General features: G+C 49.1%; 1 protein-coding gene and 1 long non-coding RNA gene across 2 annotated transcripts in view; both read right to left on the reverse strand.

The window, feature by feature from the left end:
- Lmf1 (lipase maturation factor 1) overlaps positions 1-19656 on the reverse strand; it is a 90553-nt gene extending 70897 nt beyond the window's left edge. The window contains exons 1-3 of the mRNA XM_005349094.2: positions 19464-19656; positions 6465-6774; positions 3754-3764 (exon numbers count right to left, since the gene is read on the reverse strand). Of these exons, the coding sequence (XP_005349151.1) occupies positions 3754-3764; positions 6465-6774; positions 19464-19656 (514 nt within the window). The remainder of the gene's footprint in view (positions 1-3753; positions 3765-6464; positions 6775-19463) is intronic.
- Positions 19657-20595: 939 nt separating this feature from the next.
- On the reverse strand, positions 20596-27158 carry LOC113456333. The gene is made up of 3 exons (XR_003377152.1): positions 27029-27158; positions 21670-21757; positions 20596-21249 (listed from the first exon to the last, which is right to left on the reverse strand). It is a non-coding gene; the product is annotated as an uncharacterized LOC113456333 (long non-coding RNA).
- Between the last annotated feature and the right edge of the window lie 135 nt (positions 27159-27293).

The raw sequence follows: 27293 nt of genomic DNA on the forward strand, positions 1-27293 counted from the left end.
TGTCTGCAGGCGGTTCCTGTAACAGGACACTCACAAGCCTCTCTTTTCCCATCATGCCCTTGGAGTTAGAGCAGTCATACTGTTGCTGCTCCCTGCCCCCCAGCCCAGGCCTAGAGGGAGTCAGTCTGGGAATAAACCTGAAGAAACCCTAAAGATAGGACATGGGATTCAAGTCCCAGAGACAAGATGGAAGTCCTCTCTATATAAACCCTTTCACACTGAGCACAGAGCTTGGCATGGCCTGGACCCCAGGGTAGACAGTGGCCACACTAGGGATAGCGGCTGAGCTGGGGATTTGGGTCATGCTGAGAGACGGTCATCAGGCTGGGGACTGCATGTGCTGGGATGGCACCTGCCAAGAGCAGCCCTGTTCTTCAGGAAATCACAGGACAGGGTGAGTTCCAGAAGGCCAGGCGAAGGGGCATGAGGAAGCACAGTCCACTGGGACAGAAGTAGCCTCCATCCGTAGGGCGCAGGCTAAAGCCTTTCCTAACCCAGTCTTTGATCTGCATGCTGCCGAGGCAAGCTGAAAGCAGTGAAGAGTACGGAGCAGATGACCAATGGCATGGGCTCCCTGTGACCCAAGAACTGCACCAACATATACCCTGAGCTACTCAGCAACCATATCTGTCCAGAAATGGGAGTCTGGTACTGAGGTAGTTGCAGGTGATGGAGCAGAACCCAAAGTTTCCACAACTAAAGGGGGCCTCTTAAAGAGATAGCCAAAAATTCCTAATAAAAAAAGAGTATTTTCGGGAATTGTACTGTCTGAGATGAAGGAAGGCACTAGAAACGGGACCTCACTGTCTGGCCTCCTTAGCCAGAATCTGCCACTGCCACTGGCAATGTGTGCAGAAGAGGCCAGGCCCCCACATCTCTGGCCAAAGAGGCACTGCTCCCCTTGCCCAGGAACAGGGTGCCCAAAGCCCTTTGCTGGCTGAATGGGTGTCCTCCATGAAGCCCTGGCCAAAGACCCTTCTAGAGTTCATGCCTTTCAGTACCACAGATATTCCAACACTCCACGGGAGGCTGGTGCAGATAAAGGATGGGCATTTGTACTGATTCAATTATAACTAATATAATAAATTCATGTTAATTCAGGCACAGTGGGACAGTGAAGTGGGAGGACAAAGAGTTTGAACACAATATGGCACACATAGTAAGACTCCTACCTTGAAGTGAATAAACGAACATACAAATACAGACTTAACGCACACGGAGAGATGGGACTCCAGAAGGGCATTTCAAGCCACCATTCAGGTAACAAAGGCCCACAGAGACCTACGAGCAGCTCCACCTTGGGGCTCCTTGTAAGACGGAGCTGACTGATAGAATTAAGAACACACAGCTAGGATGGTGAGTGCTGCTCACTGTGAGGTCTCTAGCTTGGGTGGGCAGCAACACAGGGCTGGAGAAGAGAAGCCTCCAAGAGGGTCTTTTTACTTTTATACATATGGGTATTTTGCCCAGAATGTATGTCTGTGTACTATGTGTGTGCAGTGCCCATGGAGGCCAGAGGAGGGCAATGGAGCCTCTGGAACTGGGTTAGTGATGGTTGTGACTTTCCAAGCAGGTGCTGGGATTTGAACCCAGGTCCTCTGGAAGAGCAGCCAGAGTTCCTAACCACTGAGCCATTACTTTAGCCCCTCCAGAAAAGTCTAAACCCAGTGCATCAGATGCCTGCCCTGTGCTGCCTCCCCAAATGGGCCTTTGTTTTCTGGAACAGCAAAGGGGAAGATGGGAGACAGGGCTGCAGTGATGCCAAGGCTCCCAGGTCCTTGCATCAGGATGTAAAATGGAGGCTGCTGAGTGCCAGTGGGAAAGAACACAGATGAAAGGCGACTGAGCAGCGGCTGTCTTCTAAGTTCTTGAAGTCACCACCTGGAGGTCTTCCACTGCTCAGCCTCCACAGCTGGCCAGATAGTGCTCCGAGGTCCTCTATATCTCACGTCCCCCAGGACTCTGGGGGTACCCCACTGCCCACATTCCAGGACAAGGCGGCCACTGCCAAGCACGGGCCTAACGCTAACCACGTGTGTGGAGCACCTGTTACTGCTCATCACGCTGGCCCCGTGACATAGCCTCAGCTCCAAGCAGCTGCTAGCGGTGAGCACCCAGTGTGCCTCAGACTTGATTTTTCTAGTAATTGCCAAAATCTTCTGTACCAAGGAGCAGGGATCCCATCTAGATAGAGGAGTCAGGGCCTCAATGTTTCAATATTCATAACCGGAGAAAGTAATCTTGTTGCAGTTTCAGATGAGCAAAATTCACTAAGAAAAGAAGGTTTGTTCCCTGAAGCACTGAAGAACACAGGGTTCTCTGGAGGACTTTGATACAAGAAACAAGGCGCAGATACATTGTACACTGGGCAGCCATGCTGACACTGCCCGCAGCTGTGTGGGAAAGGCCCTATCAGCACATTGGAACAGCTTTGCCCTACACAGGTATCTGCCTACTCAGGGAACTAAAGATGAAGGGAAACATTTATAGGGGCAGCAGACATGCCCTCATGTTTGCCTGTGGACCTCCCTTTTCAGCGCAGCAGGGAGCACTCAGTATGCGAGGCTAAGAGCACAGGAACTTGGTACTCAGGCCTCATGGCTGAAGCTACACGAGGTGAGCCCAGAGTGTGGGCCCAGATATACACACACAGCACAGAGGGGCTGAAGCTGGGCCAAGGTGCCTCCTGTGGGGTCCTTAGGCTACAGAACTGCAGGGCAGTAAAGGCACTCCTGTCCCTCCCCCTCCCCAGACCAGTTTCATCGTGTTCTGTGGCAGAACTTTAGAGTTTGGTCAACTGACAGACCTAAGTTCCCAGATTCTTAGGCTTCTCGGCTACTTGGGGGCTGCCTGCTGCCACACTCCAGTGACTGTCGCCTGGCATGGGCTGGGAGGATCTGAAATGCTTCTCTGGTCAGCACCAGTGCCCTGGACAGTGCTCTCTACCCTGCCCTTTTCTGTGATGCACCGATGTGCACACACTGATGTGCAGGCCACAGGACACTATGAGACGCACATGGAGAGGGACCTGCTGCACTTTTTCTAAGTGCCTTCTCTGGTCATCACTCTTCTCAGTGTCTCCATTATTTTTTTTTTATCCTTTTGAGACAGGGTCTTACTACATAGTCTTGGGTGAACTGGAATTTGCTATGGAGACCAGGGTGGTCTCAAACTCACAGAGCTCTGCCTGCCTCTGTCTGGTTGGGATTATAAGCAGGTACTACCACAGCAGCCACTTTCCCCCAACATTTACTTATTTTTATTTTACGAGTATGAGTGTTTTGCTTGTATGCATTCTCTGTGTACCACATACATGCAGTGCCTGCAGAGGCTAGAAGACATTAGATCCCCTGTAACTGGAGTTAAAGGTGGTAGTTAGCTTCCATGTAGGTGCTGGAAACCGAACCTGTCTCCTCCACAAAAACAGTAAGTGCACTTAACCTCTGAGCCATCTCTCCAGCCCCCCAGCATCTCTATTATTATGGAGTGCAGGTGCTACAGGCACCCCAGGACCTCACCTGGAAGCCCCCAGTCCCAACCCACCCTAGCCAATTCCCTTCTCCTAGAGCAGACCTCCAGGCCTTGCCAGCCTGCTAACAAACTCTGTAACCACCCCACACCCAGAGAGCCATCAGGAATGAGATAGCAGCAAGTATTTCAACAGTGAGATAAGCCCCCCGAAATGCAGATATACATACCCCAACATACAAGGCAAGCCCTCGCAGGGTTTTTTTCTGCATGATTGTCACTTACCAAAAGAATACCTAAAACACACACAAAAAAGAAAAGCATTAAAATGTTGGCTTGGTGTTATATGTTAAACTATCATGTTTATCCACAGAACAGAACCCACTTGTGAGCTCAGGGCAGCATGGGGCATGGAGCACTGCTGGGAGGACCTCCTGCCTCCAGGAGAACCAGCCATCAGGCACTGCATAGGCAATGCTGGGTGAGAGAAGGTTCATTGACCAGCAAAAGACACTGTAGAGTGAGCAGATGTACGATTTGTTTTTTCCTGCGTAAAAACTAATTGTGATTAATCGCCACTGCAAATGTTCTACCCTAGGAGCCAAAGCTCAGGGGTGCCTTGACATAACCACTGGAAGAGGGGCTATGTCAAAGGAACGCAGCAGGTTCCTTTGCCCATTCCGTTACTTTGAAGTCACACTGGACAGATGCTTGGTGCTCCGCCTCTGGAACCCCGAGCATCACACATGCCAGGTGTGGTGGTCTGAATGAGAATGGCCCCGCAGGCTTATATATTTGAATGTTTAGTCACTAGGGAGCAGCGATACTGGGAAGGATTATAAGGACTAGGAGGCATGGCCTTGCTGGAGAAACTAGGGTTACTTGAGTAGGCTTTAAGGTTCCAAAGGCCCATGCCAGGTCAGTCTCTCACTCCCTGCCTATAAATCAGGATGTAGCTCTCAGCTACGTGCCACCAGGCTTCCCATCATAACAACATTGGCTAAACCACTGAAACTGTAAGCAGTTAAATGCCTTCTCTTAGAAGAGTTGCCATGGTCATGGCGTGTCTTTACAGCAACAGAACAGTAACTGAGACACTAGGCAAGCACTCTGCCACTGAGCGGCATCCCAGTGTCCCCAGGCCCGCCGTCATCTATATCAAACATGGACTCCTACTGTATCGTGAAAGACATAGCAGTACAAACCACACATGATGAACCCTAAAACACCATGCTGGGGTGTGAGTGAAGCCAGACACAAAGCCACGCACTATGGGGCTTTGTTCACAGGAACTGCCTTGGGCATTTAAGCACCATGGGTGTAAGTGTAAAGCGAAGGGCTGTTGAAGGAGTGAGCTGTGGGCTAAGACACAGGGTTCTCTTGTGGTGATGAGAATGGTTCAAACTTCATGGCAAGATTTTTAGAATCCTAAATACACAAAACCACGGACTTGTAAAGTTTATTGTTTGTTTGTTTACTCCATTTTGAGTCAGTTTCGCTCTCTAGGCCAGGGTATACTGGAACTTCCTGTGTAGCTCTCCTGCCTGACCTGAGCTTCCCTAGTGCTGGGATTAAAGCACATACTGCCATACTCAGCTTGACCTGTACACAATAAGTAGTTAAAGTTTACAGTGTATGAATTGCATCTCAATAAAGAGGAAAAACTGGATGGAATGTGTGCAAATCAAAGGTAAGAGCCTGAAGCCGGGCGGTGGTGGCGCATGCCTTTAAACCCAGCACTCGGGAGGCAGAGGCAGGCGGATCTCTGTCAGTCTGAGGCCAGCCTGGTCTACAAGAGCTAGTTCCAGGACAGGCTCCAAAGCAACACAGAGAAACTCTGTCTTAAAACCACCTCCCCGCCCTCAAGAAAGAAAGAAAGAAAAAAAAAAAGAAGGAATGAAGGAATGAAGGAAGGAAGGAAGGAAGGAAGAAAGGAAGAAAGGAAGAAAGGAAGAAAGGAAGGAATGAAGATTTGCCATGGGGAGTGGGCCCATAACCTGGTGGTTCTGAAACTCTAACAATGACTCCCAGCCTGGGAGAGTACATATTGTTCTCTGATAAAATAATAATGCCGGGGGCTTGGTTGTATTTCTTTGTTTTACCAGATGCTGGAAGCAGTAGGAACATCCGTGAGCATGCTACTGCATGTCCATAGAGGACATATTTACATGAAGAGCACACTTGCTCGCTCATATTCACTGCTAACTCAAGAAATACCCTATGTGAGCAATGTCTCTGGACAAAGAACAGGAGAGGGCCAAGGGTGAGGATGGAGAGATGGTTCATGGGTAAGAGCATGAGGACCTAAGTCAAAGCTACGTGTGGCTTTGTGTGTCTATAACCCCAGCACTCTGAGACAGGTGGCTCCCAGGGTCTTGCTGGCCAGCCTAGCTGAGATGGTGGGGTGACAGTTCCATCTGGCCTTCCCACACCACTTTCTTAAGTTGTTTTTGTAAGGAGAAAAATAATTAATACAGGTGCATTCACTTCCCACGTGTCCACAGAGACACTGATCTCCATGTCCACTGACTTCTCCAACATGCTCTTCTTTGGTCCAAAATCTCTCTGGCCTTGGTGGTCCTATAAGCTCCATCAACACCTCTCGATCTACAGGTCACCATCAGGGCAAGGTTTGAGCCATTGTCACAGTGTGGCATCTGGCATAGGCTGGCAAGACTCTTTTCCATAACGGTAGAAGGGTGGTGTTTCAAAGTCAAGTTTCTCAAACTCCATGCTCCCTCTGGAAGCACAATGCCTGCTGTCTCCATCTCTTCAAACCTCACGGCTCGAGTGAACCGGCAGCATGTTCTCAAGGGGATATATGTCTCCAGGCACATATTCCCCAGAGACAAAAGCCAGAGTTTGGTTGGGTGGTAACAGCAACCTCTACCAAGTCCTAAGTGCTCAATAATGTACCCCGAACAAGTTCACCCTGGCACCTGAGTGGCCAGGATGTAGGTATAGATCCACAGGGCTAAGTAGCAGGCTCTACTTACCAGATCTGCCCTACGTTGACCAGGGACATGTAGAGGGCCCAGAGGGTAGCCATGAGGATCATGTTGGCACAGCCAGTCACCAGGACAAAAGAGGAGAGGCCCAGCCCCAGCAGAGCAAGAAGGTCCAGGTTGAAGTTCATGTTTGACCAGTCCAACAGCCACAGGACGGTTGGAGTGGCGCTCCAGGCATCCCATCCAGCCCTGCCCTGGAAGTACTGCTGGACATTCTTCAGGTACAGTCTGCAGGGCAGCAGGCCCCGGTCACCGATGAGGGCCTTGTTCTGATTGAACGCCACCAAGAAGGCCACAACTGGAAGACAGACAAATGCAGTTGTGAGTAGGAAAAAAAATCAAGGCTCCATGGGCTCAGGGGACAAAGGCAGAATTGGGTTCCTGTGGGAAAAGGAAATGCCTCATTGGCCTTCAGGAGAAAGATTGACACAGGTAGGAATAGGCCCCAGGGACAAAGGGGACGCAGGAAAGGTCAGGCCCCCATTGGTACAGAAAGCCCCTCTGGGCTAATGGGATATAAAGAGGCTACAGTTCTATGGACATACTGTGTATACAAGGAAACGGCGCCATAGATATGAGAGAACAAGGCCCATTTCTCTTTTTATCTTTTTTAAGTTTTTAATTTTTTTTTAAAATTGTTTTTATTGTGCTATGCATTTTTCTCTACTCCCCTCCCTTCCTCCCCTCTCCCCTTCTACTCTCTCCTGTGACGCCCATCTCCCAATCTACTCAGGAGATCGTGTCTTTTCCTCCTTCCTATTTAGATCCATCTTAGGGCCCTCTTTGTTGTCTAGGTTCTCTGGGATTGTGAACTAAGTGTACGTTGCTTTTTCTTTGCTTTATGTCTAAACACCACTTATGAGTGAGTACATATTATATTTGTCTTTCTGGGTCTGGCTTATCTCACTCAATATGGCTTTTTCTAGATTCATCCATTTGCCTGCAAATTTCAAGATGCCATTACTTTTCACTGCTGAGTAGTACTCCATTGTGTAAATGTGCCACATTTTCTTTATCCATTCTTCGGTTGAGGGACATCTAGGTTGTTTCAGGTTCTCGCTATGACAAACAATGTTGCTATGAACACAGCTGAGCACATGTCCTTGTGGTATGATTGAGTATCCTTTGGTATATACACAAAAATTATATTGCTGGGTCTTGAGGTAGATTGTTTCCTAATTATCTGAGAAATTGCTATACTAATCTCCAAAGCGGCTGTACCAGCTTGTACCCCCACTAGCAATGGAGGAGTGTTCCCTTTACTCCGTATTCTCTCCAACATAAGCTATTATCAGTGTTTTTGATCTTGGCCATTCTGACAGGTATAAGATGGAATCTCAGAGTTGTTTTGATTTGCATTTCTCTGATGACTAAGGATGTTGAGCATTTCCCTAGGTGTCTTTCATCCATTTGAGATTTGTCTATTTAAAGTTCTCTGTTTAGGTCTGTACCCCATTTTTTTTTATTGGAGCATTCTTTTGATGTCAAGTTTCTTGAGTTCTTTGTGTATTCTGGAGATCAGTCCTCTATCCAATGTGGGGTGGGTGGAGATCTTCTCTCATTCTGTAGGCTGCGGTTCAGTTTCTCTCTTGCTGTAATAAACACTATGACCCAAAGTAACTTAAGGGAGGAAAGGACTTACTTTAGCTGACACCTCCAGGTCACCGGAACTCAAGCAGAAAAAACGAAGGAACGTTGCTTACTGGCTCACACTCAGCTAGCTTTCCAGTACAGCCCAGGACCACTTGCCTAGGGATGGTACCACCTCCAGCAGGCTGGGCCCTCCTAATCAAAGACAATGCCCCACAGCCATGCCCACAGTTCAGTCTAATGGAGCAATTCTTCAACTGAGATTACTTCTTTCCAGGGGACTTTAGGTTAAGTCAAACTGACAATAAAAACCAGGGCCGGACGCAACCAGGAAACGGCCCCGTGGACTTAAGCAGATACAAGCAGGAACGGTTCTCATGGGCAAAGCATGTTTCCCACTGGAGGCAGCACACATGGTTTGGCACCTGTGTGGTTTGAATGAGAAATGTCCTCTATAATCTCAGGCATTGGAACACATAGTTCCCAGTTTTGGTTGCCATTTAGGGAGTTCTAGGTGGCACAGCCTCGTTGGAGAAAGCATGCCACCGGGGAGGGGCTCTGAGATTAAAAGGCTCCCATATTCCGGCTTGTCACTGATAATGTGAACGCTCAGCTTCTTGTTGCCCTGTGCTGCCACGCCTCCCCACCACCATGGATTCTTATCTCTCTCCCTTCTCTAAGCTGCCTTGCTCACAATGTTTCATCACAGTGGAAAAGTAACACAGTACCCAAGCTTCACACAAGCCTCGGACACTCGCTCAGGATCTTGGGGGCTCTGGAAAAAGCATGCTGTGTGCACATATGTGTACTATGTCTGCTCTCACATGATTGACATTGCTTATGGAAGCCAGTGCCTGGTTATGTGTGAGCACTCGGGATTAGTCATCGTGGAATATCCTAGTGACCTGGCTCCATCAATAGCACTGCTTCCCAGGGCCAGCCGCTGTAACAGTCCAATCCAAGCTCAGACTTCTGAGTCATTTCTAGGATCCGCCCTCTACAGGGCACCTTCACTTCCTGGGGTATCCTCATTGTGTGTGCCAGATATGTATGTTGGGTATGGGGAGGGACAGAATGAAGAGACAAAAGGAGAGGGAGTGAAATAAAGGCCATAGACAGGGAAGGAAGAAATGTCTTTATTAGCAAATGACGGTCTATGCAGGAAAACCAAAAGGCCCTACAAAAACAAGATAAAACTGGCAACTTTCAGAACTAATAAGTGAGTTTATCTAGATCATGGGATGGAACACAAGGTCAGAACAGAAGAGTCAACTGTGTTCTTATGAACAAATAAAGAAGAGCTGGTTCTTCGAGAAAATCAGCTAAACAGACGAACCTTTATCCAAACTAACCAAATGACAGAGAGAGAATATCCAAATTAATAAAACCAAAAATGAAAAGGGGAACATAACAACAGACACAGAAAATCCAGAGAATCATCAGGTCATACTTTAAAAACATGTACTACACAAAACTGGAAAACTTAAAGGAAATAGACAATTTTCTGGATAAGTATCACCAAAATTAAATCAAGACCAGATAAGCAAATTAAGTAGACTTATAACCACTAAGGAAATAGAAACAGTTATCAAAAGTCTCCCAACAAAATCCCAAAAATCCCAGGACCAGATGGCTTCAGTGCAGAATTCTACAAGATTTTCAAAGAAGAACTAATACCAATACTCCTCAAATTGTTCCACACAATAGAAACAGAAGGGACATTGCCAAACTCCTTTTACAAAGTTATAGTTACCCTGACACCCAAACCACACAAAGACATTACTAAGAAAGAGAATTACAGACCAATTACATCTCCCTCATGAACACTGATGCAAAAATATTCCATAAAATACTGACAAACCAAATCCAAAAACACATCAGAAAAATCATCTACCATGACCAAGTAGGCTTCATCCCAGTGATTTATGGATGGTTCAACATACGAAAATCTGTCAATATAATCCACCATATAAACAAACTGGAAAAAAAATACATGATCATCTCATTAGATGCTAAAAAAGCCTTTGACGAAATTCAACACCTGTTCGTGATAAAAGTCTTGGAGAGAGCAGGGATACAAGAAACATACCTAAACATAATAAAGGCAATATACAGCAAGCCAATAGTCAACATCAAACTAAATGGAGAGAAGCTCAAAGCAATCCCTCTGAAATCAGGAAGAAAACAAGGTTGTCTACTCTCTCCATATCTATTCAATATATTTCTTGAGGTCCTAGCTAGAGCAATAAGACAACAAAAGGAGATCCAGGGGAAACAAATCGGAAAAGAAGTTAAACTCACTATTTGCTGATGATATGATAGTATACATAAGTGACCCAAAAAATTCTACCAAGAAATCCCTACAGCTGGGGGCTGGAGAGATGGCTCAGTGGTTAAGAGCATTGCCTGCTCTTCCAAAGGTCCTGAGTTCAATTCCCGGCAACCACATGGTGGCTCACAACCATCTGGAATGAGGTCTGGTGCCCTCTTCTGGCCTGCAGACATACACACAGACAGAATATTGTATACATAATAACTAAATAAATATTTTTTAAAAAAGAAATCCCTACAGCTGAAAAACACCTTCAGTAATATAGAAGGATATGAGATTAATATATATATATATATATACACATGTAGTTCTCCTTTATACAGATGATAAACAGATTGAGAAAGAAATCAGAGAAACATCATCCTTCACAATAGCCACCAAAAAAAAATCATAAAATATTTTTGGAAACTCTAACCAAACAAGAGAAAGACCTATATGACAAGAACTTTAAGTCTTTGAAGAAAGAAATTGAATTAGACACCAGAAAATGAGAAAGATCTCCCATGCTCTTGGGTAGGTAGAATAAATATAGTAAAAATGGCAATCTTACCAAAAGCAATCTTACAGATTCAATGCAATGCCCATCAAAATACCAGCAAAATTATTCAAAGACCTCGAAAGAACTGTACTCAACTTCATATGGAGGGGAAAAAAAAAATAAACAGGATAGCCAAAACAATCCTGTACAACAAAGGAACTTCTGAAGGCATCACAATCCCTGACTTCAAACTCTACTACAGAGCTACAGTAATGAAAACAGCCAAGTTTTGACATAAAAACAGACAGGAGGACCAATGAAATTGAACCAAAACCCGTATATCAATCCACACACCTACAAATACCTGATTTTTGACAAAGAAGCTAAAAATATAAAATGGAAAAAAGAAAGCATATTCAACAAACAGTGCTGGCATAACTGGATATCAACATGTAGAAGAATACAATAGATCCGTATCTATCCCCATGAACAGAACTCAAGTCCAAATGGATCAAAGACCTCAACATAAAACCAACCACATTGAACCTCATAAAGGAGAAAATAGGAAGTATACTTGAAAGTATTGGCACAGGAAACCACTTCCTAAATATAATACAGTAGCACAGGCACTGAGAGAAACAATTAATAAATGGAACCTCCTGAAACTGAGAAGCTTCTGTAAAGCAAAGAACACGATCGTCAAGACAAAACGGTAGCCTACCAAATGGGAGAAGATCTTCACCAACCCCACAATGGATGGAGAACTGATCTCCAAAATATACAAAGAACTCAAGAAACTTGATATCAAAATAACAAATAATCCAATAAAAAATGGGGTACATACCTAAACAGAGAACTTTAAATAGACAAATCTCAAATGGATGAAAGACACCTAGGGAAATGCTCAACATCTTTAGTCATCAGAGAAATGCAAATCAAAACAACTCTGAGATTCCATCTTATACCTGTCAGAATGGCCAAGATCAAAAACACTGATAATAGCTTATGTTGGAGAGAATACGGAGTAAAGGGAACACTCCTCCATTGCTAGTGGGGGTACAAGCTGGTATAGCCGCTTTGGAGATTAGTATAGCAATTTCTCAGATAATTAGGAAACAATCTACCTCAAGACCCAGCAATATAATTTTTGTGTATATACCAAAGGATACTCAATCATACCACAAGGACATGTGCTCAGCTGTGTTCATAGCAGCATTGTTTGTCATAGCGAGAACCTGAAACAACCTAGATGTCCCTCAACCGAAGAATGGATAAAGAAAATGTGGCACATTTACACAATGGAGTACTACTCAGCAGTGAAAAGTAATGGCATCTTGAAATTTGCAGGCAAATGGATGAATCTAGAAAAAACCATATTGAGTGAGGTAAGCCAGACCCAGAAGGACAAATATAATATGTACTCACTCATAAGTGGTGTTTAGACATAAAGCAAAGAAAAACCAACGTACAGTTAGTTCACAACCCCAAAGAACCTAGACAACAAAAAGGACCCTAAGAGAGACACACATGGATCTAAATAAGGAGGAAAAGACAAGATCTCCTGAGTAGATTGGCAGCATGGGGGTCACACAGGCCTATTCCTCAGTGTGGCAGCGTTGGAGGGCCTTTCAGATGGGGAACCTGGCAGCAGGTCTCGAGACTACCCCACTCCATCGTCTTGAGTCAGCTCACTGATGCCATCAAGGTGCCATCCTTTAAACGATGACTTAGCAGAGGGCTCATCAGAGCTACCACCATGGTGTATGTACCTCAAGCTCCAAACTGAGCAAGTGCACATCCATACTCAGACCCATGTGATAGGACCAAAAGCAAGCTAATACCAAATCCATGTGCAAAAAAGATGGCCTCAGACTTCACACCTTATGTAAAAATTAATCCAAAGGTCCACAGACTAAATGAGGTATAGATAAAAGTCAAACTATTAGAAGCAAATATAAAGGAAAATCGAGGCTGGGCCTGGCAGCTCACGCTTGTCATCCCAGCACTCAGGGCACTGAATTGTAGGTTCAAAAACAGAAAAGAAAGAAGGGAAGGAAGGGATAGCCTATATGACTTGAGTTTAGTAGAAAGATTTTAGATAAAATACTTAGTCCATGGACTTCATGGGGAAAAAAAAAACCCACCTTAAATTTGCAAAAGAAACTTCAAAGAAAATGAAAAGATGAGGCACAGACTGGAGGGATATGCTTGCAACCACGCATCTGATAAAGGATTCGCATTAAAGAACTCCTAAAACCTCAGCAAGAAAACCCAAAAGGGGGTAAAAGATGTGAAGAGGTACTGAGACTGTCTGCCGCGCACAAACACATCTGACAAGCAGCTGGAAAATATGTGCAGTGCCACCTGGTGAGGTTCTGGGCATGGTGGTGCATGCTCGTAATCTCAGCACTTGGAAGACAGAGGCAGGAAGATTGGCAGTTCAAAGTCATCCTCAACTATAGCAAGTTCAAGGCCAGCGGGATACATGAAACAGTTTTTCGACCAACTGACCAACCAACCAACCAACCAAAAGGCAAAAGTCTGGAAAAACTTGGCCATGCAAGAGCTTTGGAGGCTCCCAAGCCTCAGGATTGCTTATCACCTTTGCAGAGAAAGTGCAAAACAACAGAGCCACTATTGTAGAAGACACACAGACCAATGGAGCCTGCACAACCCACCATGATGCTCTCGGGCATCCTCCCAAGTGAACTGGAGACTTACACTCACATAAAACCTCCACAACATGTTCAGAGTAGTTTGTTAGTAATTACTAAAAACCAGACACAGTCAAGATGTGGCCGGAAGCTGTCCCATTCAGACAGTGGGATGGTACTTCTGGGTAAAAATGCAGGAGCTACTGATTTAGCAACAGCATGGAAGGGCAGTAAATGCAACTCGTTCAGTTAAGAGTCTACACTTTGAGCCGGGCGGTGGTGGTGCATGCCTTTAATCCCAGCATTCGGGAGGCAGAGGCAGGCGGATCTCTGTGAGTTCGAGACCAGCCTAGTCTACAGAGCTAGTTCCAGGACAGGCTCCAAAGCCACAGAGAAACCCTGTCTCGAAAAAACAAAAAAAAAAAAAAAAAAAAAGAGGGCACCAGATCTCATTACAGATGGTTGTGAACCACCATATGGTTGCTGGGAATTGAACTCAGGACCTTTGGAGGAGCAGGTAGTATTCTTAACCATTGAACCATCTCTCCAGCCCTAGCCATCTCACTGGGAGAACTTCACTGTACAGTGCTAGGGTGACAGACAGCACCAGGCATCTAGCAAAATTCATGAGACGGCATTAGCACACAAACTAAAAAGAAAAAAAAAACAAATGCCAGGAAGTAGTGGTGCACACCTTTAATCCCAGCACTTGGGAGGCAGAGACAGGTGGATCTCTGTGAGTTTGAGGCCAGCCTGGCTTACACAGTGAGTTCCAGGCAGGACAGGCTCCAAAAGCTACAGAGAAACTCTGTCTCAAAAAATCAAAAACCGAAACAAACAAAGGAAGCTGAGGCAAGCGGGGACATAAAATGTGACTAGAACGGCCAACTCCCTAACACGGCTGATACGACCTTCCTGATAGAGATGCTGAGATGTCTTCAGGGACAAGGACAAAGGAATCATGCCAAGATGGTACTCTGTCCCCACGAGTCTAAGTGAGCACACACAGGGTGTGGGAAGAGATAAGGGACGCACACAGCTTCAGTAGCCAGAGCTGAGGCTAAGCATGACCTGTGTACCAATCAGAAGCTAACACTCCATTTCGTGTGGTCACAGTGAGACAGAGGCGATCACACATGGACACCATGCCCTGGTTCTAGCAAAACCAGCTCCGCCCACCATGAAGGTTGCAGCAGACACTTAACAGCCAGCCTCGGGGTTCCCATGTCATTCTCTACCCAAAGAAATGGGGCTTCTTAGAAAAGCAATTGACCCTAGAGCTGGGCAGGAGACCAGAAGAAACCCAGACCTGTAAACTAGAAAGTGAGAGGACCTAGCCACTGAGAAGGGCACATGAGAGGGAACAGTCACCAGTGACCACAGCTGAGACAGTCAAAGGGCACCAGCTGCTCAGGAGCCTAGACAGGTATAAACCCAACGGGAAGGAGTCCTCAGGAATGCAGCCATTCAGTGAAGACACCGAGGATCCACATCTTCCTCCCAGAGGAATTCCTAAGGAGTAACTGCAAATATCGCTCCTTAATCAGGGATGGAGTCCCTCTTCCCTCAAGTATAAACTAAGAGACCGGCAAGGAAACACAATTAGCAGACATACCTTAACCAGATGACACAGGATAGTGTGGGTGTCGGGTGAGTGTGACAAGAAAACTCCACAGGGGGGAATCATGCCCAAACTGATCATCTCGAGTCTGGCCAGCAGGAATCACTGGACAAACCGGAGGCATGTTTAACAGAGCATGTAGCCAGAACTGCTCCACATGGTCAATCAAGAGAGCATCTGGAAGACACCAACTAGAAAACCAAAGAGACAAAAACTGATGGGATAGGCTCCCCAGGGTGGTCCTGGGCTTTGGTGACTCCATAGTGTGTTGACTGGCTAAGTTAGTTCCTTCAAAGACAGCTACCAATCACTCAGGACATAAAAGTACAAGGGCTGGGCTCCATATTCTCTAGCCCAGGAGAGTCCTGGAACTACCAGAGCCCCAGCACAAGGCTTCCCATGGTCCTGCCTTCACCACAGAGCAGAAGGATTCATGTCCAACTGCCACTGCCTCTCCAGAAGATGCTCACATCCCACAGCTACATAGGCAGCACCAGCTGCTTCTGAGACAGCAGGGAGGTGTGTGCATGGGTGCACACACAGGTATGGGATGCTCCAGCAGATTGGCACACAGGAGCACTGGCAGGCAGAGAGGGTGGAGAAGGACCCTACTCAGCCAGCTCACCCAAGCACCATCCTCACAGCCTCGGGCACACCGCTTTCCATGCAGAGCCCTCGGCTGGGAGCTACAGTACTGGGTGCCCTTCTCAAAGTGCAATTCCTAGACGAGAAAGGAGACCCGGTGCCCCCAGCTCATCACCATCAGAAAGTGACCCTAAGGCAAGTGGCACAGGAGACTCCTTATGTGCCAGGAAACAATGGCAAAAATGGGCTTGCAAAAAGGAAGACCTATCCAAAAGGAGTGACTGTCAACTCCTTCAGCAGCTGAGAGGGGAGAGAAAGAACACTTCAAATATCCAATACCTCAAAGCAGAACCAGGCACCTAGTCTCAGGCATGCCCAGCTGCTGTGGGACAACGGTCTTGTACCCTGTAAAGATTTGTCAGTTGTATTGCTTTAATAAAATGCTGATTGGCCAGTAACCAGGCAGGAAGTATAGGCAGGGCAACAAAAACAAGAGAATTCTGAGAAGAGGAAAGGTGCAGTCTGCAGTCATCACCCAGACACAGAGGAAGCACGATGAGAATGCCTCACTGATAAAAGGTACCAAGCCACGTGGCTGACACAGACAAGAATTATGGGTTAATGTAGGATGTAAGAGTTAATAATAAGCCTGAGCTACTAGGCCAACCAGTTTATGATTAATGTAAACCTCTATGTGTTTTGAATGGTGGTGGGACCAGGCAGGATAGAAACTTCTGTCAACACCCAGCTCCCAAGGAGAAAACCCCAAATCACCTTTAAGGAGGGCCTGTAAAAACATCGACATCCCAAGTGGAATGTGCCCTTGTGAGAGACCCTGGGTTCAATATGCAGAGCATGCTCATTCTCTCTCTCTCTCTCTTTCTCTCTCTCTCTCTCTCTCTCTCTCTCTCTCTCTCTCTCTCTCTCTCTCTCTCTGTGTGTGTGTGTGTGTGTGTCTGTCTGTCTATCTGTGCAAGAAAGAAGAAAGAAAACTAAAAACGAGGTCTCTCTTCTCTCTCCTTTTCAGACAACCTGCTATAATGCTGTCAGACAACCCTGAAATGCCGTCTGCTGCTGCTCTTGCTGACTGTGGCCAAACCCCAGGCCTTAGCACTCCAGGCCCAAATACCTTTCCCTCAGAGCCAGGAGCAGAGGGTGGTGTCTACCTTCTAAGTTCAGTGTAGGACAAAAGGAGCCTGACTCCGGGCTTGTGCCCCCAGGAAGTCTTTCCATAGAAGGATTGCCAATTCAACATTCAGGCGACATAGCTGGACAGCCTGCCACTTTGAAGGGACTCCAGAGTGTAGCTCATAGTCCAGTAAGACCTAGAACCTTTTAGAAGCAGCTACATTTAGGACTGCTGCTTGCCCAGGGCCATCACTGTTAGGATCCAGGCATTATGCTGGCTCCTGTCAACTGGTAGGATGCACTCAGGCAGCACCCTGACCAGCCCAGGGTCCTATGGCTGCTATGTCAGGTGCAAAAAGGTCCCTTAGGAGACAAGCTCCACCTCCTCCTGCTCTCTTCTTTTTGTTCTGAAGAGGCAAGTAGGTCTCTCTCTCTCTCTCTCTCTCTCTCTCTCTCTCTCTCTCTCTCCCTTTTCCTTCCCTCTTCTCTCAACTCTTCTCTCAATAAACTCTCCATATAAGTTCTATATGCATGGCGTATTTAGGCTCCCACCTGCCGCCAAGGTCCCTCCTGCCCAGAACAACAACAATGACAACCATGAAAACCATGACACAGGAAGATGGGAAACCTAAAAAGTGCATCTACCCAAAGTACCTATGAGGTAAGAAAGAACAGAACATCACGTAAACACGCTGAGCAGCAGCTGGAGATATCTGCCTCTTGCCTCAGGCTGCAGCTCCAGCTCCTGTACTGACTGGCCAAAGACAGCATTGCTCACCCAAGAGCCTGGGAGCCCATCTGCAGAGAGCATCCTCAACACTGTCACCAGTGGCCACTGTTTTTCCCAATATCCGCCTTGAACACTCCCTTCATCTTGCTCTGAGTGTGCCAGAACCAACTTCCCCGTGATTCCTTAGTATTGCATGGGATAGAACAGCGTAAGTCTGGGTGTTTTTTCCTGCTAACTTTAGAGAATGAGTGGAACCCAGGCAGACAACCCCAGAGGGACTATTTAAGAACTCTAGTTCTCCTCCACAAGAGAGCCGCATGGTCACAGCCTAAAGCCTCAGAGGTGACTCTTCCTAAAAATACCCGGTGTGCACCATGCACAAGCCAGGCAGGGTGGCTGGCCCGTCAAGCACAGCCACTCTAGCCCGGCCCTGCCCTGGCTTACTTAGCACTTCTTAGCTTCCCCTCCTCACTAAAAGGCTAGGCCACGTCCACCAGTGTTTGCATGGTCCCAGGGCCACCCCTCTAGTTAACAGGAATCAGGGTGAGGATTTGGAATCCACAGATGCTTCCACCAGCCAGGTGTCCACAGGTTTTGATCATAAACTCTGTGTGATGGCCACAGGAAGGCCGGTCCCTGTGTAAGTAGGACAGGCTCTCAGCCGCAGTTGGGGGACTTAGGCTTCAACTATAGTGAGCCATTCAGTGCTGGTCCTATATGACATCTCCTGGCTCACTTCCTCTATGGGTGGTAATAACAGATGAGTAAAGAAACAGCAGTGCCCAGTGTGGTGGCGCACACCTTTAATCCCAGTGCTCTTGGACACAGCAGGCAGATCTCTGTGAGCTTGAGCCCACCCTGGTCTTCAGAGAGAATTCTGGGGCAGCGAAGGCTATGCAGAGAAATCCTGTCTCAAACAAAGTGGGGAGGTGGTGGTGCACACCTTTAATCCCAGCACGAGGAGCCTAAATACGCCATGCATATAGAACTTATATGGAGAGTTTATTGAGAGAAGAGTTGAGAGAAGAGGGAAGGAAAAGGGAGAGAGAGAGAGAGAGAGAGAGAAGCCAGCGGATCTTTGTGAGTTCGAGGCCAGCCTGGTCTACAGAGTGAGTTCCAGGAAAGGCTCCAAAGCTACACAGAGAAACCCTGTCTCGAAAAACAAAACAAAAATAACAAAAAGTCAGCATGACCACCAGTCCCCTCGGTTCTGCTTTTTCTGAAGTGAAGGAGGCTCCTTAAGGTTTCCTCAGGCTCAGGCGGGTGTGGGATGTTGCAATGGGCTGTGAAGGCCTGCAGGGCCAGATCCTAGGCAGAACCCAGGAGTCCCTCCAGAGCATACCTGGCTTGAACCTTAGCAGCAAGCACACAATTCCAGCCGGCCAATGAATCTAGCTAGACCCTTGGCTCTTTGCCAGGCATCCTTCCAAGCGGTCCAGGTTGGGGCTGCAGCAACACCTTTGGGTCCATTGGGGGGCGGCTGACAAAGCAAGTGACAAGGCTACGTCTAAGCTGCAGGTTAAAGACCCTCATCTTCCCTAGGTCTTCGGAACAGAATTTCATAGCACTGTCTCTCGCCACTCCAAGGGAGAACGCAGAGGGAGCGTGCATGGGGATGCCTTCGCCTCAAAACCTGTGCTAAGTGGGGCTGCGTCGAGGCAGGTGGGGTTGATGAGGTCCCAGGGACACGCCGTGGGACCTGACATAACTTTAGGCACCCACGGAGTCGGGAGTAAGAAGCAGGTCCAGAAGCTCACAGAAGGCAGCACGGTTGGGGTGGTGCAGAGTCCTAGAAGCGTACAGAGGGGCTAACGGGAATCCGGAAGCGAGCAAGGATTGGGACAGGTCACAGGACTACCGGACACTCACAGTAAATGAAAGCGAGGGCCCGCAGGAGCACGACTCTGGTCAGCCAGAAGGTGCCAGTGCGCAGCCGGGCTGGAGAGCCCACGGGACCGCGAGCAGCCGTGGGTGGCGACGCTGGCTTCTGATCCACATTTCCGACCTTCCGTTTCCTCAGCGACCCCTCGGGCGCAGCCATTACCAGGTTATCTGGGCGCATGCGCACGGAAGTCCCGCCCACACTTCTGGAAAGTCACACAGGCTCCCCTGGTCGACACGCCTACCTACTTGCAGCCAAAGCCCACGCGCCACGCCCTCTCTGGGAGGTCTGGCCTAGCGGTGGCGTTTTGTGCAGGCTTCAGTTTATGCAGAGGGACAAGCGTCAGGTGAAGAAGCCAGTAGACACCCGCGCTCTGAGTGCGGATCCTCACTCCGTAGCAGCAATGACCAGGCCAGTGGCAGCGCCAGAACAGGCCCTTCACCCTGAGCTCCCAGGCTGCCCACCGCCCAGGAAGGCGCGAAGCATACTTTTTGACAGTTGGCAGGAACAAACCTGAAAATCAGCCTGGAGCCTCCAATTTCCTATCCTGGCTAAATCTCCTTCTCTGTGATCCCCAAAGACCCCAGTGGACCTAGGTGGCATTCCTAGGAGGTCTCAAGCTATGGATGTGGCCAGAGGGCCATCAAGGACTCAGAAGGCAAGAATTTACCGACCAGTGGCCCGAGCAGAATCCCAAGGAGACACACACCTACAACTCTGCTTTTATATTTTATTATTTATTTTATTTAGCAGCTCACAGTGGCCTTGAACTGTATAGTCCAGGACAACAAACAATCCTCATGACTCTGTCCTCCTCAGTGCTGGGATTACAGGCCACAGGCTTGATAGCAACTCTGCTTCTTCATGTTAGGGGCCACTCGGGCCCGCACACAAATGATAATGGAGAGGTGCTCTGCAGCAGGAGGAAGGGTGTGTGCAGGGCAATGGTTCCACCAGCCTAGGGGTTCTCCTGCAAACTACCGGGCTCTCGGGCACTGCTGGGGGAGTTGCGGGATTTCCTTCATTCCTCTTTCAGACTCTGTATGTCTTAGAGATCTTGTGCCTTATCTTGTGAATCACCTCTACTGTTTTTAACAATCTGTCTTTAGTATCTCATTTTTGCTCCTGCTGCTTTGGCATATAAATTACCAATGCTTGCCTCGTCAAACAACCCAATAGTGTTTATACCTCCACACCCGCAGTGAACCTCTCCTGGGTAAGGACTGGTCTGCAGCTGCCAGGACTCTTCCCAGCTTCCAGTCTCTCCGATACTGCAGTACTAGCATATAAATACATCCCATAAAGTGTTTGGTTTTTTAAGTTTCCTTTTCTTTTTCTTCAGAAACACTCCCTTGGGAGCCCAGCTGTGAAGTATGTCCCTTACAGATGTTGCAATGGATAAGACAAATACTTCCCACCTGCCAGGCCTCCCATAGGCCAGCATCTGCCCAAGGTCTCAAACTTTAGAGATTGAGGGAAGAAACCTGTGTATCCTGTATCCAGGTCTTTCGCTAGGAACCCTTGTCCCTGCCTCTCCTCACTGGCATGTGCCAGGCTTGGGATGGGCCAGCAGAGTCATTTGGGGAAGTCAGTTCAGGCCTGCACAGCTTCCCCAGGTCATTTCTGGAAGCCAGCTCCGTGCAGGGGCTGGAAGGAGAAGAAGGGCTGCTCCACCATCAGGTGCGATCCTGGGTGCTGCTGCTCAGGTGGGAACCATCCTCACAAAGGGCCCTTTGTCCTCAGCTTCCCCTTGCAGTGGTAACATTGTCCTCCCTGCAGAAGGGCACAATGGGGCATTGTGCAGAGCATAAAATGGGCCTCTTGTTCCAGCATCCAGCACTCCAGCTGGGGCTGGGACTCAGCTCTAGGCTTCCTCTCTGGGTTTGCCCACAGTGGGTGAGGCCAGTAGAAGGGTCTGCAGGGAACTCATGTCCTCGGTGGCTCAAGTTTCTTGCCCCTGGCTTGCCTTCTTGGGATGCTGTCTGGAACTTTCAAGCAGGTCACACAGGGCAGAGTTGAGCCAGGAAGGCGTTAGCGTTCTTGCTCATTTCTGCTCAAATTTAATAAGTACACTGGGAAGCTGGGTATGATGGTGCATGCCTGTGATCCTAGTGCTGGTGGTGCTGAGGCAGGAGGATTGCAAATACTAAGACTCTGTTTTAAAAACTGAAACAGCTCTGGCATATTACTTACCCATAAAGAGGAATGGAGTTGATTATACTACAATATGGATGAGCCCTAAATTCTTCAGTGGAGACAAGTCAGGCATGTTGTGGGAAACCTGTAGAAAAGGCACTTCCATTATGAAAGATGGATTCGTGGTTTCGAGGGGTGGGGAGAAAAAAGGGGATATGGGGACTCCTTCTGGGATGTTTTGAAATTAGATGGATACATGACCATGCTGATACCCTACATGCCACTGAATTCTTTAGTTTATGTGAATTTCACTTTCTTTTATTTCTTCCTTTTTTTAAAAAAAATAAGCCTCAGTATGTAGCTCAGGCTGGCCTTGAGCTTAAATCCATCCTCCTGCCTTTGTCTTCCAAGTATCAAAATCACAGATGTGTATCGCCATACCTGACTTCAATGAAATAAAAAAAAAGTAAACAAAAACTATGAATGAGCTCCTGAAGTGGGATGTCTCCCGGTCACCTAGAAGGCATTGTTTCTACTTGTCAGAGTAAGTCGTGGCTTCTACCACGTTTGTCTGTGTGTCGAACATCTGGCAGACGAGTTCCTCCATATAGAAAGCAGAACCTAGACAGAGCCAAGCAGCTGGAGGCTCATGCACAGGAGGGGGCCCCAGGGGTACCCTGAGATTTGCTCCTGTCACCTTAGAGGCCACCAGCATGAAGCGGGCATCTAAACATCACTTTAAGCCAAAAACTACAGAAAGAGTCAAGCTGGCTGGCCAGAGAGATGAGGAGGGGCCGCCCTGGGGCCTCTGGCAGAGAGCCCCCAAAAGAGAAAAGTGGGGAGGGGTCCCAAAAGGAACTGCCAGCACAGGACCCAGCTGGTGTCTCTGGAGGCTTGGTGCTCACCCACTCCTAGTTCGGTCCTGCGCCCCAGCTGCCTGAAGCCTCCAGCCAGTGGCTAAGATGGGTATGGGGACAGGGCACACTGCCCGCTAGCTGGCAGCTCTCCCAGCAGCTGCGGACCGGCTTCACAGAGGAATGAGCCCCCTGTCAGCACCTCGTCCAGCTGTCCCCAGGCACCCCAGCCCAGCAGTCCCCACTGTCTCAGGGCTATTGTCCCTGACATGCAATCGCAGCTGTCTCTGGCTCCCCAAGAACCCAGCTTTGGCTGAATATAATCGTGTACCCTTCATTTACCCCAATTTTTCATGTCTTGAAGTCTGCTTGTGGAAGGGGGCAGGTTCCACATCTGTTGCCTTTGCCTAGAAGAGTGGTCAGTTGGACTGGTCCCTCCCACACACACCCCCTCCACTGTCCACTGGCCAAAACCCGTCCGAGACCGGCAGGTGCGGCAGTGAGCAGGTGCCATGCCATTTGCTGGCTGGTCTGAAGCTGTGACTCAGCGGCTGTTCTCTTGGCTACTGTACCTCCTCTGCTGCACCCTCAGCTCCCCCTGCACCCCAGGGGGATGAGGCCTTGAGTACCAGCAGCAGCTGTGACTTCAAGGTAGAATGGCAGTAAGCTGTCTGGGGTAGGGCCCCACAGCAGAACATGGCTGTGAGCTGTGCTCCAAACTGGAAGAATTCTTGGAAAGCCCCAGCCCAGAGGTCAGAAAGGGGGGGGTATGAGCTGGACTCTGCCCACAGAGGTGAACAGTCACTGTATCAGCCACTAATGCTGCATAACAAACAGCCCAAACCACAGTGTATGGCCCAGTGGGATCTAACTGAAACCTCCCTCACCACATTTAAGGGAACAGATGCAAGTCAAACAGCAGAAAGCCATTTAGTGGTGTGTTTAATTTGCCCCAGGCACTGATAGGTATCTGGAACCTTCAATCATGGCAAAAGAGGTTTTGGGCTGTCAGGTTATTTTGTTACATTTTTACTCTAAGTCATTTACTTTACTGCTTATTCAAGAAACAGGGTTCTGCTTGGTAAAGTTGAAACTGTAGGCACCATGGATGGGCAGGAAACCTTGCTGGATCTGAGAATTGGTGCTTGGCAGGGCAAACACAGAAACCAAGTAGCCCGTGAGTTTCTGAGTGAGTCCCCGCCAACACCTGCTCTATCTAGGCCCTCATGACTCATTTCTGGGGAGCTAATACTCAGGTGATGGGGGAAAGGCTAAGATCAGGGTGGTGTGGGGTCCCCAGGATGAGCACCAGGCACGGGGCTGGAGATCAAAGTGTCTAGTGTCAGAAAGAGCCTTTCAAGTCCAGCTTAACCCATGCTGACACTCTGTCACCAGACTTCACCATACCAGTCACAGATACCTGCACCTGTGTGAAGGACTTCACGGCGTTTGCCTCCACCCAGGAAAAGCAGCGTGAGCACCATGAAGACCCTACTGAGGTTGGCTTTGGCTTCAAAAGCACCAATTGCCCTGTGCCAAGGAGGAAGTGCCAAGACCCTCTGGATACTGTTGGGAGTCAGCTCCACACAGGACCCTGATAGGGTGAAGGAAGGAATCCAGCTTGAAATTCAGGGACCCAGGAGTCCCAGAGGAAATGGGGCAAAGCAGTGGAAACAATGGCTTTTCCCAACACATCTCTGGCCTCTGCATAGATAGTCTGACACACTGAAGCAGATATATGCTGGTCTCCACTGCATGGGTTAAAATACAGACCCTTTCCAGAATCCTTTCAAACTGAGAACATCCCAGCAGAGTGTCTGAAGGAGCATCAAATGCCAAAGATGCTGCTGGGCTGGAGGGAGCGTTCTCACCCTTCCCCGGAGCCAGAGGCATGCAGCAGACACGGCATAGCATGGCACGATACAGGAGCAGGCTGCAGGCGTGGTGTGGCAGGAACACTGCTGCTGTAGGGCTGAGGGATGGACCATGGGACAGCAGAGAGGGTACAAACTGACCTCAGCAGCTCCCCTATAGATGGCAGGTCTACTGAGGGACTAGCTGTGACCCCAACTGCAATTTCCACTGCAGCCAGCTCTGACAGCATCCCTGAGACCACTGAACGAAGAGGGGGTGGGAGGCCAGGTACTTGACCCAGTGCCGTGAGCATGTTACTGGGAGAGCAGCCTTCTAGAGTGACAAGTGGATCCACTGAGTCCCTCTCCTGCCCCTGGGCACACAGTGAGCAGGGCGACAGTCCACAGGAGTCCTGCTCTGAGTTAACCCTTCATTGCCTGCACATTTTGTTTCTTCTAGGCCAGTATCAGAAATTAAAAATCTCCATGGCCAGCGGGGATGCCCTACCAGCTGTCTGATGTACAGCTCCGGATGCAGGGGCAGAAGGAGAAACAGGCCAGGGCTGAGGACACACAAGCCAAGCTGAGGTTTACAGACCTACTCAACAGCCCTTCCCCAGACTGTTGAGGGATTGGTCCAGGAATGGGCACTTGGAGCAAGTTTAGCCAATAAGATCCTCCCTTTAGAACTGCAAAATCCACACAATAATGGGGAAGTTCGGGGCCGGGGCAAGGTCATGCAGACTGGGGCAAAACTTGGACCAGCCATGAAAGAGGGTGGGGGCAGGAAGAAAAGTTAAGAGAAGGAGGAACTGGTCCACACCTGAACAAGGTCCAGTGGCCCACAGGTAAATTGAGAGGCAGTATCTACAGTTTCCGTTCAAGTTTTAAAGAACTGTTTCTGCATTATCAGATCAAGGACTAGGAAGCAGTTTCCTACTGTTTGGTCCTAAGGAGGCCCTGGTCACAGCTTCATGTCTGTTCAGGGTCTGTCTAGTGGCCAAGGATGTGAACCTGTCAGTCTGAGAAGAGTCTAAAGACCTGGAGGATGTACTGGTTTTTCAAGATGACCTAACAACGGCCTAGCATGGGCCTGGAGCACCACCTGTGTGCCCATGACTTGTACTGGCCTCAATTCTGAACACAGCCTAGAAGAGCTCAGGGTACCACTTGTGTGCCAATGTACTGGGCAGGGCTGGGTCAGCTCCTGGCAGCCCATAGAGGCCTATAGCTGCATAACTAACAGGGCTGACTACCAGTCCTCTGGGGGTCACTAGAGACACCAGAGAGAGGAAGGTTCAAACTGTGGGTGGAGCCAGGATGAGCTCCACCTCCTTTCTTCCAAGGGACCAAGCAGTCTAGGGATCTGAGAATAAGTATATTATGGCCCTATGGGACCAGGAAGAAGCTGCACTGAGAGCCTGGGGTACCCAATGAGAACTCAGATTTATACTTTCTCAGCAAAGTTGAAGCCTGAGAGCATGGGTCCATGGAGGCACAGGGGGTTGGGACCTGAGACTTTGGGGGTCAGCCCTGAGAAGAACACAGGGTGGGCCTGGTCTCCATCCTCAGCTAGGCCAAGTAGACTTCTTTTGCTGGTATGGATGACGCTATAACAGTGCACTAGACAGCGGGGGTCTTTACGCCTTCTAGACACTTCGTTCCCAAAAGGTGGGACCCTAAATGGAAGGATCCCCAATGGAGAGGACAGCCACCATAGGTGTATAGGGAAGGGTCTTTCTCTCAGCAGGTGCCAGTCAGAATAAAGGAAGAGTTTAGCAAACAATGGCAGCCAGTTCTACACACACACACACACACACACACACACACACACACACACACACCACTAAGCACAATTAGAATAAAGTCGCAACTAAAGTAGCTTCTCTTCCTTGGGGGCCCCCTCAGCAGGTGCCAGGGACGTGAACTTCCTTCTTCCAAGCAGGAACTGTAGGTGCCCCAAGGCCACAATTGCACAGCACTGGCACCTTCCAGAAGTGAGACTGCGGGTCTGCTGGCAAAACCTGAGGCTGGGATCCCAGACCTGGAGGTTAGAGCACCACTCACGCCTTGGCTGGAGGTGGGGATGGGAGGTCAGTCCTGCACTAAGAGCGGTGAGACCTCCCCACCTCAGCTCCAGGTACACAGACTTCCCAAATGGTCTTTTCTGGAAAAAGGAGTTCCCCCAGGTGATAACGGTGGAGCCATGGTTTTTCCCTGCTGCCACATCCACTGGCTTGGAAGACAGGCGGCCTCGTTTAGGGTCACCTGGCTCTCAAGAGTCACAGCTTAGGGTGGCAGGTAAGTCGCCTCCATAGAGTTTGGCGAAAGAATTCTAGCTGCCCTTGGAGACCTCCGGGCAGGGAGCCAACTCGCGGGGGCGACCTCAGGCGCGGCTCGGACTGGCGGCTTGGCGCTGGCCTTGGGAGAAACGTCCCCTTTCCAACCCTGAGCACTCTCCTCTCCAGGCGCTGAGGCGAAGTGGCCCAGCGTGGCCTCCGCCTCCGCCAGACCACCCAGGTCCGCCCGCCAGGACCTCCGCGCCCCTGCCGCAGGTCATACCCGGAAGGACCCGGGCCCCCGCGTCCGGCCCGGCCATCCGCCGACCGCCCTAGGGACTCAGCAGCCGCGACCTGCGCAGCCCCGCCCAGCGCCCCCGTCCTCCCACCTTTGTCCGGCCCCGGGGGGGGGGGTGGTCCTCCAGCTCACCTAGGTGCGCGAATTACCAGGATCACCTGGTGGCTACTGTCATTGCGCCACCCGGCGGGCAGAACCCAGATTTGTTTGAAATAGCGGATTCCCAGTGGAGGGAGGGATGTTGGGCTCAGTAACCTGTGGATTAGCATCCTCGCCAGCCGCCCGAAAGTCGAGCCACGCTGCAGAGAATCGGACGCCCGGACGCTGGGCAGTATGTCACCCTTAGCCCTCTGACCCTGCCTCACTCAAGGGATCAGGCTGCGGGGCGCCTAGCCCA

Source organism: Microtus ochrogaster, chromosome 7 (assembly GCF_000317375.1).
Source record: "Microtus ochrogaster isolate Prairie Vole_2 chromosome 7, MicOch1.0, whole genome shotgun sequence".
NCBI lineage: Eukaryota > Metazoa > Chordata > Mammalia > Rodentia > Cricetidae > Microtus > Microtus ochrogaster.